General features: G+C 37.1%; 1 protein-coding gene across 1 annotated transcript in view; it reads left to right on the plus strand.

Moving 5' to 3' along the window:
- Positions 1-12104, plus strand: part of LOC129259407 (dynein axonemal heavy chain 5-like) — a 120616-nt gene that overhangs the window by 7857 nt on the left and 100655 nt on the right. The window contains exons 7-17 of the mRNA XM_064098569.1: positions 22-42; positions 1229-1480; positions 1976-2188; positions 2405-2678; positions 3773-3893; positions 4625-4929; positions 6880-6964; positions 8755-8956; positions 9879-10006; positions 10680-10802; positions 11408-11561. Coding sequence (XP_063954639.1) covers positions 22-42; positions 1229-1480; positions 1976-2188; positions 2405-2678; positions 3773-3893; positions 4625-4929; positions 6880-6964; positions 8755-8956; positions 9879-10006; positions 10680-10802; positions 11408-11561 — 1878 coding nt within the window. The remainder of the gene's footprint in view (positions 1-21; positions 43-1228; positions 1481-1975; positions 2189-2404; positions 2679-3772; positions 3894-4624; positions 4930-6879; positions 6965-8754; positions 8957-9878; positions 10007-10679; positions 10803-11407; positions 11562-12104) is intronic.

A 12104-nucleotide genomic window follows, 5' to 3' on the forward strand; every position in this document is an offset into this window, starting at 1 on the left:
ATTGATTTTTCTTCTAATCAGACATCCCTAGCATGTGTTATGGTGAGTCCGATGCGTTTGGTTCTGGTAGCAAATGGAGGATATATTTGATTATTTTATTAGCAATCAGTCTTGATTTTCAGCATTAGGGCAATTCCACAAAAAATCAACCATTTTGCATTGTGAATCCTGGTTTTTATCCATTACCTTAATTCATTAACTGTTTAATTCATGTTTCCCTGAGAGCATTACCTTTATTCGTAAGAACTAGAAAATAGAAACAAATAGTTTCAGTTAGGTCCAGCATATCGGAGTTTGGACATAGGTGTTTTGTGGAATTGCCCAGTAGGCAGCAATAGTATCACAACATGCTTTTGTATGAATATTACATGAAGTTTAAATATGGAACATTCATTTTTCACTTCTCTGTCGTTTAGTTTAAAGTTTGAAGTCTAGGTTTTCTTGGGGAAAATGTGGTGTTGGTATTAATGCTATTTTTTGTGGCACTGTTATTGAAATTACAGAACTGAAGAAATAAACTGTCACATGACAGTCACATGACTTTATGTGGGTATCAGATTGCAGTTTTATTTATGATTTCTCTGATTTCTTTGGTGTTAGGAAGAAATTCTGGTTTCAGCGCACCATTTATCATCTAGAGCTCTCAACCATATGGATAACGGAAGCAGAAGTTTGACCACCCCAGCTTTTGTTTCAATATGAATTTCCAACTTTTTCACAAATTTATTTCACTTCTGGGAATGCTTTTTCTATCCTGATGTGAGAGCAGATTGGAGGATTATTGTAAATTCTACATTTATCATCATTTTTGTGTGAAAATCGCAAGAATAAGAATATAGATATTAATTTGGAAAGCCCCCCCCAAAAAAAAACCTTTACCGCTTGTATTGCATAATGTGCATATCCCAAAATTGTGCTTCAAAAACAGTTCATTAATCATAGAGATTAAGCAGTGTTTAATAGACCAAGTAAATATTAGACCGAATGGGTATAGCCTCGTACTCAAAATAAAACAAATTGGTCAATGAGCTAAATGTAAATGGCAATCAAACCAAATGCTAAGTAGACAAACTGGTTCTAGACCAACAAGGATTTATAGATGAAATAGGATTAGACTATGTTGGATGAGACCAAATGGAAAGTAGACAGAAGTGGGTTAAGGTCAAGTGGCAATTCACCAAAACAACCACTGATGAATTTTATACATACAATTTGGTTCTCTTCTCAGGTGACTCGGAACAGGGTCATGGAGTGGCCTTCAACGATGAGGAATCCATCTTTGGTCACCTGGACTCCTTCTGTTCCCGCATCCGTCAAGTCATTGATGCCGTCTACACCCTGGTCCAGTACGGCAAGCTGGCCAGGAACGCAGAAGGTCTTCCCAGACCTCGCAAGGAAGACCTTTTGGTTGATGACGATGCCTCCGATGAACTCATGGAGCTGTCTGGACCAGGCGGTAGTGTGGCCAGTGACTCCCTCGGTGAGTTAGTGGAAGCTTCTTAGAAAGGGTTCACCAAATTCAAGGGCTTCAAATATCAATACACGCTATTGCCACAGGGAGCTAAATTGACTTATAATTTTTGATAAGTTTATTTGATTTTTAAGTTCACTGTTTACATAAATTAATCGAAACAAACATTTGAATCATTAATGGAAAACTGTGGACTGATACTGTAACCTTGTTATAAGTGTAAATTTAGCATGCTATGGTAAAAGCACCATTCAATACTGGGTATGCACTGAATAAGTATACTGGGAATTTTGAGATGTTACTGTTATTGATGAGTAATTTTGTCCAAAAAGCACAATCGTTTTAGGATATCATAGTTGGTTTCAGACCGTTGTCTCATTTTCTTTCTTTTGTTTTTTTTTACTTTCAGTTTAATGGTATGTCAGCACTTCATTTTTTCTGGTGGATTTGTTGTTGTTTTGGTTTTCAATGTCTATTATCTTATAAATCATTTTCTTGATCCAGAAATTCCCAAATCTGTAAGTCCGACCAAGACTGCCACCATGACACACCAAGGAGTGCTGGAAGGCATCGTAGAGGAGGAAGAAGGGGTCAGCACCAGGGCTGACAGTCCTCATGACGATCCCACGATGAGTGAGGCAATGTCCAACGCAGATGAGATCAATGAGATGAACAGTAACGGAACTGGACTGACGGCTCAGAACGCTGCCTTGCTGCGTAAGATTTTTCTCTGTTTATTTTTTCCTTCCTTTAGATATTTTTATGAATGGAAACCTGTTATAAGATCCTGTTTTGTTGATTTGAATTATTGTAGTTATCAATCTTTAAATAAAGAATATACAACTGTCTACCATTTTATCTGTAAATTCAGTCCACCCTGCAATGGTTACATTGAATTGAATAAACAATAATTTTTTTGCTTGTCCCCTCCAGGTAAGCTATACAAGGTAGACGATGTGGACGATGACGGTCCAAGCGTCATGTCCATCGTCATCGACCACACGCAAACCATGAAGAAGCTGCTCGAAGGCAACATCACCACAGCCATCATGCTTGACGTTGAAGGACGGGAGAAGGATAAATTCAACGAAGCTTACGAGGAGTTCCTGACGACCGTCCAGCAGATAGAGCTGTATCTCAGTGCCTACCTTCAGGCAGTGTTCGTCAGGAAGATGAAGACGCACGAGGGTCTTGATGTTCTTACCAGGTGAGTAAAAAATGTTTAAAATCTGGAAGCAAAAAAGAAGGGAAACTTTGCAGAGCTTTTGGGCAAAGCAGCAGACTGCTAACTATAGACAAGCAATCTGTCTTTTGGCTGATCCTTTGGCCCGTATTCTGAAGTCAGGTTTAACTTAGACCATGGTCTAACTCTGTGCTAAAATTATGTGAAGCCATATGTGTCCAAAATTTTTATTAAGTTGTATGTTTCTTATGTTTACTGTGCGCTTTCCTGATTCATCGATGGTGAAGACAATCATCTATTTATACTTCCCAGACAATTATGAATGATTTGAGAGCCAAATGAGCTGAAATATGATATCTCTACCATTAGTGATTTATGTAACAATTGGCTATTCATACTAAAACCACAACTTGAAACCTGAGTTTAAGTTAAACCCGACTTCAGAATACGGGCCTTTAAGTCTAAGTTGGGAAAAATTGTACTCACATGTCAGGAGAAAGGTGTAATCTACCATGGCAGGGGAGGAGGCTTTATTGAGTGTCAGATTTATCAATCATTTTGCCGAAAATGCATTGAATTTCCGTTTTCTTTGGACTCTCTGTACCGCTAATTGAAACTCTGAAAACTCAGATAATATCCAATGAACACAGAGAGCCTTAACACTTGTACATTGATTACCGTTCAATATTCTTTCCACTTCAAACGCACCGCAAAATTTTCGAACATGACCTAAACGTTTTGAACGCCCGCAAGAACTGGCGCGAATATTCCAAATGCAAATATAAATCAGTCAGAATTTTTAGAATGCCCCTCGAATATCCAAGAACACAGCACAAATTTCAAACCTGACTCCATTGAGGCTCATTTTGACTCTGTATGATTAGTGTATGATGATTCACCTGGTAAATTTACCTTATTAGAACTCCAGTTGGGTGAATTCGGACCCCCTCACATAATTTTTCTAGATTTTTTATCTTTATTCATTCCAGCTGATTATGCTTGATTCCTGCTGATTCCTAATAAGCGTGATTGGGGCTTAATGTGTTAGCTAAGTTTTGCCACCCTCTATGTACTTATGAAATGCTCACATTGATCCCTGTCTCTTTCTCTTTCATCAGATTTATTCCTGTTATGCATCGCTATGGGATGAAACGTACAGTCTCTGAGAAGTACATTGATATCTTCAAGTGGTATGAAACAGACCTAGAAGAAGTCAAAGAACTCTATGAGAAGAACAAGGTAGGATTTGCTTCTTATTCTTAAAAGCAGGACTCACGCCACTGCGTTTTTTAGCTTATGCTCAGCTGTATGTGTATTGCCCAAATGCAAACAAACTCAGTCAAGCACAACATAATGCAATAAACAAGCTAGTACAAGGTCAATGCAAAGACTAATGCAGAGGCTTATGTTCTAGTTTTCAAACTTATTTTGGAACAGCCTAGATTTGCTCGGCCCAGGTTTGATGCAAGGATTATTCATGTTAAGTGCAATGATTTATTGCCTAATCTTTTAAAGTTTTTGCAGTGAGAAATTGGTTAAGTACATTGTAGCTCTCCATAAGGATAAGTACAAGCAACCTATTGAGAACTTGGAAAACCAGGGCCCCGTCTTACAAAGAGTTACGATTGATCCGATCAATCGTAACTCTATGGAAATCCATCAGTGTTATAATTTTTTCTACAGGAAATTTGCAAAATGTCCTTTGTAAACAAAGGAGAACACACCATATTGTCAAGAAATCAATGAATTTATGGATATACATTCATATCTAGACAAGTTTTTGAGCAAACATGCATTTTGCATGTTGACTTTGCTGGCTTTCCATAGTTGCGATTGATCTGATTACTCGTAATTCTTTGTAAGACAGGCCACTGAAGTAGGCCTAAATGACGATCCTGACTTTGGTGACTTTGATCATTTTTATGCTACCCAAATTTTACTGATGATGTTTATTATCTTCCAACCAATAGGAGGAACCACCAATGGTGCGCAACGCTCCTCCCGTCTCCGGTGCCGTACACTGGTCCAGGCAGCTCCTGGAGCGCATCGAGGAACCCATGAAGGTATTCCGGGAGAACCGAGCCGTGGTTCACCTGCGGGACTTCGCCCGCATCGTCAAGTTCTACAACAGGGTTGCCACAGCGTTGGTGACCTTCGAGAGCCTGTGGCTTCAGCAGTGGAAGGGGTGTATTGAGCAAGCTAAGTTGGGTTTGAGGGCCACGCTGCTCGTCGTACATCCAAACACTGGAGAGGTGGTGGTCAATGCTGACGATAGGTAAGGCTGAATGCTTCTAGGGGATTAGAGTGAACTTTCACATAGTCCGTATTCTTGAACAAGGTTTAAGTTGTGCCAGGGTACAAAACCATGGACTATGCAGATTTTTGTTATGTATGTATGTTATCCGCTCGTTGAAACGATTTGGTGCTTCAAATGTCCATCTTGTGACTGTGTATCAATGTTACATTAGGCCTCTTCTGGAGTATTGTGTACCGTTGTGGCACTCTGCATTAACCCTTCAACAAGCCTATTCGATAGAGCGTATCCAGAAACGCACTGTCCGAATCATCTTACAAGGGCAGTACCATTCGTATGACAGTGCACTTTCTACACTTGGCCTAACCACCTTGAGTGACCGTCGAATTGAACTCTGTTCCAAATTCGCAACTTCCCTGACAACCCGATTTCCTCACTGGTTGCCTCCACCCAATTCACAACATAGGCAACTCCGGTACACTAAAAAGTATCGCGAAGTCAGAGCAAGAACAGAGCGATACCGCAATAGTGCTTTGTCGTTCCTCGTGAGGCTTTTAAATGACCCTTAGATATGCCCATGAGTTTGATGTCATTGGTACTTGCACAGGTTCCCTATTATTTTAATGACAATATACTTAATTTATGTTTATCATTGTCTACACAATGGTCAGTTATTGATATTTTCTTTCATACCCGCCTCTTTGTTCAGTTGATATGTTCTTTTGATTGATTGATTGCATTTATTATTTTTCTTTCCAAAATTCAACTGTTTATGTTCTTTTCCTTGTTTAATCTTAATATGTGGTACATTTTTCAAGATTTTTGCTTTAATTATTTCATGTAAACTTCACACCCCTATCACTCAAATTCTCACTTATGATTTGTTTGATTACTAGTATATTTTATCATCCTATTTGCTGTACCAATGTTCTTAGTCAATTATCACCATAATCCCGTATACCATATACGTTTCAATACACTCATATAGAAGGGGGGGGGGTTTGCTGAAACTTTTAATTTACATATCATTACCATAGTTATATTTATATTTTGATATACATGTACTCTTCTCGATTTAAATTAGAATTACATCTGTGTACTACTACTCTCATATTCATCTCTTCTGTCTTCATCTTCCCCCACCCTCTTTCCCTCTTCTATTGTACCTCCCTTTCCCCTTCTCTCTACACTCTGTTCACCCTTTCCTTAATCTGTCAAGTTACGTACCTAATTGTTTGTATTTTTATTTGTAAATAATATATTTATAATGTTCGATTGCTATACCATGTTATCATTTTATTGTTATATTTTGTAAATCCAATGCAATTCAGTCTAAATGGCTGCGATATGTGGATATTTTAATAAAACCTTAACCTTAAACCTTAACCTTACATAATTATGCTTATTTTATCACGTTCACTAAGAAAAATCCAATTAAATATGCGCTTTGGGCAAAGGGTGCTAAAAGGGAAGCGCGATAACACAAAAAATCTACATTATCCATGGTTTTGAATCATGGTGAAATTGAAACCTCTTTTGAGAATATGTGCTATTAAGTCAGCTAACTCGGGAATGGTACAGGACGTTATAAAAGATTTACTACAGAATGAGCTTTTTTGTCAATTTAGGGACAGTGACAAGAAATTCTAAAGAGTAATGTAATCAATAGATATAGAGACTTGGTAATGTTATATTTATTGAGGATTACTTGGAAATAAAAATGATCAAAATATTATATCGTTGATCTTGATATTGAAATTGTCTCACTGAAATGTTGGCAAATTTGTATATTACTACATGTATTTATGTATTCACTGATTCTTTTTGTATACCACCATGTATAGGTCAAGAACAGTTCTTCTAGCACTAATTTCCTTTTATATTTAAAAAATTTGTCAAAGAGAGGAATTACCCAACATCTTTAGACATTGTTTAACGAGCCCTTTGTTTCATCTATGACTGATCTTTCAGAGTATTGCAGTTGGTTCAAGAATGTCGTTGGATGAAAAGACTGGATATTGAGATTCCAGAATCTGCCCTAGCTGTAGCCAAACAGGTATGTTCAAACACTTGTAGCTTTCCAAATATTTGAATCCTTAATATGCATAAATTTGTATCGGGCAGCTTTTTTAAAAGAAAATCCGCCAATGCAAAGAGCTCTTTTATAATTTAATTCTGCAAAGCAAAGAAATTTTCTTCAAGGTCAAGTCCACCTCAGAAAATTGTTGATTTGAATTAATAGAGAAAATTTAGAGAAACATACTGCTGAAAATTTCATCAAAATCGGATGTAAAATAAGGAAGTTATGACATTTAATAGTTTCGCTTATTTTCACAAAATAGTTGTATGCACAATTTAGTCACATGCAAATGAGAGAATCGATGACGTCCCTCACTCACTATTTCTTTTGTTTTTTATTGTTTGAATTATACAATATTTCAATTTTTACAGATTTGACAATAAGGAGCAACTTGACCGAACCATAAAATGTTAAACAATGGTAAATCCACATGTTCAGGGCGAAATAAAACTTTGTTTCACAGGACAATGAGGAGAAAATTAGAATATTTCATATAATAAAATACAAAAGAAATAGTGAGTGAGTGATGTCATCAGTTCTCTCATTTGCATACCGACCGAGATGTGGATATAACTATTTTGTGAAATTAAGCGAAACTTTAAAATGTCATAACTTTCTTATTTTACATCCGATTTTGATGAAATTTTCAGTGTTGTGCTTGTTGGATTTTTCTCTTTTTATTCAAATCAACTTTTTGTTGGAGTGATCTGAAATGTGTCATGAATTTAGATAATTTGTTGAGTTGCAATTTGAATAAAAAAATATCTGAAAATAATTGTTACGGTGCTATGGATCGTTGGTTAATTCTCTGGACTTTTATTAACCACAAGGTCCAGGGTTCAAATCCCACTTCAGCCCTTGCTTCCTTTGGCAAATGTTTATCTTATCAGTGGGTGCGTCGTGGTCTGACTCTTGCCTTTGGAATAGAGGGTTGTGGGTTCAAATCCCAGACATGGCGTGTTTTCCTTCAGCAAGAAATTTATCCACACTGTGCTACACTCGACCCAGGTGAGGTGAATGGGTACCCGGCAGGAGTAATTCCTTGCATGCACTGAGCGCCGGTGATGGTAGCTCAAGCTAAAGCCGGGGTAATAATAGCAGCGCTTTGTATCCTCTGCCAAAAAGCGCTTTTATAAATCCAGCTATTATTATCTACATTTGCCACTCCACCCAGATATAGTAAATGGGCACCCAGTCAGAAGGAATTCTTTGAATGTTTAGGCACTTGATCCGGGTAGCTGTGCGCAAGCTGGGGTAATGGTTTGCTGTGCTTAGAAACATTAAGGCCCGAATTCACAAAGGTGGTTTTGAAAACCCACGGTTGAATCCATGGTTTATGCAGATTTCCTGTATAAATTACGCTTAATTTATCGCGTATTGGGCGCGTGTATAAAACATGTCCAAATGCTGATGAGCGCTTTTGTCACAGTGCGCCAAATTGACGTCTGTTACCATGGTTAGAAACGCTAATTTATTAATGAGTCCACTGTTTGAAGAGTGAACTCGTTAATTCAAAACAGTGGACTCATGTTTAAAATAGCGTACTTAACCATGGCAACAGGCGTTAATTTGATGCACTGCGACAATAGCGCGTATCAGCATTGGACATTATTTGATATAAGGGGTAAAATAAGCATAATTTATACAGGAAATCTGCATAAACCATGGACTCAACTGTGGGTTTTCAAAAACCACCTTTGTGAATTTCGGGCCTAAGTGTATAAATTTTTCATATCATTATTATTTATGTTCTTGTGTGTGTGCAGGAGCAACGCTTCAAGAGCTACATGAACCACCTTGAACTGTGTCTCAAGGAGTTCAAAGACATCTGCTTCAAGATCCGAGAACCGGTCCATGGCTTGTTCCAGACCCACACCAGGGCTGTCTTGGTGGCCCTACAACCTGGTCTATCATCACTGGCGTGGAATTCAATGAATATAGACGCCTTCTTACATCAAGTGCATACAGGTAGGTCAGAGGTCAAGAAGAGCTTACCTCTTCGTCTCAAGGAAGTACCATCATTGAACACTTTCAAATCAAAACTTTACATGGAGTAGATGTCAGGAGTACTCATTTAACGCAGTAGAATATATACTTGTGTTGAATAGTTTCTTTGCTCTATTAATCTACATTATTGCCATGAGATGATAATATTCTTCAATTCTTCCTCAGATCTTTATTTCATTTCCATTCAAGCATACAGGTAATACAAAGTAATGTAAATCAGGTACAAATGTAAGGATTGACATTTTCAAGAACATTCTATGGAAATGGAAATGAGGATCCTAGTCAAATGATTGGCTGGAATCCTAATCAAGTGATTGGCTGAAATGTGTCACGTGACCAGTCATTTACTTTTAACCAGCCATGGTTTTGAGATGAGGGTGGTTTATCAAACAAAAAGGGTCCGCATCGCTATCTTAATAAACATACTAAACATCATTTTGTTAAAGACATCAGCAAAATTAACTCTTGTTAGAACTGTTCTAAAGATACCTCATGTTTGTAACTCTCACTATGCCCTCCAATGATGTGTATTTCATATATCATGGCTGGGCTGATAAAACCTTGTATCTCAAAATTTAAATATTTTGAAGACAGCTCAGAATAAGCTGGATTTTTGAGATATAACATGGGTAGAAACCTTCTTTTGCCTTGAAAGAATTCTTCACAGGTATCAGGAGACTGTTTTCAGACAATATGGGACTGCCATGATTGCAATTTTTTTTTAAATACAGTCTTTTTTAAGCCGCCCTCAATTTTGTTAAAATTTTTAGATACAAGGATTTATCAGCCCAGCCACAATTCGTCATTATTATAAGTAATATAGGTTACATATTATGACAAACTTGTCCATGTAATATTCAATTTTTTAATATTCAATCTCCAGCTAATGCTAAGCTGAGGAGTACCGTGGATCAAGTCAATCATGTGATTGATACAAAGATTGATTCCAAACTTAAGAAGATATCAGAACTGTTCTTATTTGACCTGGAAAAGTCTTTTGAAAGATCATGGGTAAGTCAGCATTACAGTCTATGATAGTCACATGGTATCTTAGTTATTTGTTCCTTAGTTTGAGAGTTTGAGTTTTGTCGGCTAGAATTACAAAAAAAAACCCACAACTATTTGTATTGATGTTAGATCTGAATTTCAAACACAGACAACATTTGTTTGAGCAAATTTTATTCAGAACTGGCCCAGTGAATTTCTCTCTGGACTTTGAAACAGAGGGTTGTGGGTTCGAATCATAGCCATGGCGTATTTTCCTTCAGCAAGAAATTTATCCACATTGTGCTGCACTCAACTCAAGTGAGGTGAATGGGTACCTGGTAGGATTTATTCAGTGAACGCTTTAGCGCCTATTAATATGGCGGCTCAGCAACAGCCGGGGTAACAATAAGATACCAAGTATCAAAGTGCAGTAGAGTATATGCATATAGTAACTGCGCTGCATCATGAACATATTAATATCATTATAATTAGGTAATACATGAACATTGAGCCTTGTCATGGGTATCGTACAAAGAGCCACTTTTGTGTAGATCCATGGGATTTCCATTGATATGAAAGTGTGTGTGATTGGTGTTCATGCTCTATATCTACAGTAAATTGATATTTAAAGATTTGACCAAAGTTTGATCCTAAGTCACAATATTTTTTTTCTTTATTGATTGTATTTTTAACGTAGCCTCCTGATATGTTCACTGAAGCAATGCTTGACAGTATCGGAGACCAGAGTGAAACTCTCTTTGCCTATGTGAATGATATCAAGACAGCCTGTCATCAACTACTCAATATTCTACTTGGACAGGTAACAAAAATTATGATGATGATGCTGATGTAGATCGTCACAATAATAGGGATGGTAATGATGAGGATGATAATGGTGGTGTTATGGATGATGGAAGTATTGATGAGAATGGCTATGATGCTGCTGCTGCTGATGATGATGATGGTATTGAAGATAATGGCAATGATGAAGATGATGGTTGTTATGATGGTATTGATGATAATGGTGATGATGATGATGACAAAGATAATGGTGATGATGACAATGACATCAAGAGTGCATGTCATTAGCTACTTAACATTTTACCTGGAGAGATAAATAAATAATGATAATAATAATTGTAATGTTACTGACGATATTGATTACAATAACATTGCTTGTATTGTAAAGTTGATTATCTTTTGACATATTGCTGATATATGTATGTGATTTCTTTTGTAAATCTTTTTAATTGTTAGGCACCAACGGAATGTCAAATTTCTCATACAGGGTTTAAATCGATATTTAGATTAAATAAAACTAAGTTTGATTCAATTCAATTCAGTATTTTTTGCAAATAGAAACATACTATTACTGTCAGAGATGAAGCATCTTTTTATGACTTTTTGAAATTGTCATTCTATCAGGGCAAACAGCCATCCATTGCTGGCACGAAGAGCCTATCAGCTAGCTCTAAGCAGCGTCTTTCAGCCAAGCATCTTCAGGTCTTCCCGTCGCCTAGATCAGAAGAAGGACTCACTGACGTCACAGCTGATGATGTTATGGTGGCTGATTTACTCTGTAAGTCAAACTTGACTCACAACTGTTATAAGTTACCAAAATCCTTGTTTATGATTGGCTCAGAGCAGTGAAAACCACTGACTAAATGCCTCATGAAACTTTCCCCTGATTTGCTTTGTTTGGTTGATGAACTCTGACTCAATTCTGCTGGTGATAACTTAGTCTGACACAAACTACATAATGTGTTTACGATCTTTATTTTGATAACAAAATTGTTATAGCTTTTGATAGGAAAACTACAACCTATAAAATGATTAAAGCTAGCTCTGTATACTGGTATGAATATTAAAAGTGAAGTTTCAGGCTTTTGCAATTCTCCCTGTAGGAAAAAGGGGAATTCCTACCTAGATTATAATAATGTCATTTAAATCTTACCTTCGGCTGCTATTGAAACTGATTTGAACTTTTTTCCAACCACAAGGCTTGCAGTAAAGCAGAATTTTTGTTTTTAGTATTCGTCGGGTTGAGGGAGGAAGATGAACTGAATAGAGTAAAGTGGAGGGAGGATAAGTTGTGTGGGTGTGAGGTGAAACCAGCTAACCC

Source organism: Lytechinus pictus, chromosome 4 (genome assembly GCF_037042905.1).
Source record: "Lytechinus pictus isolate F3 Inbred chromosome 4, Lp3.0, whole genome shotgun sequence".
Taxonomy (NCBI): Eukaryota; Metazoa; Echinodermata; class Echinoidea; order Temnopleuroida; family Toxopneustidae; genus Lytechinus; species Lytechinus pictus.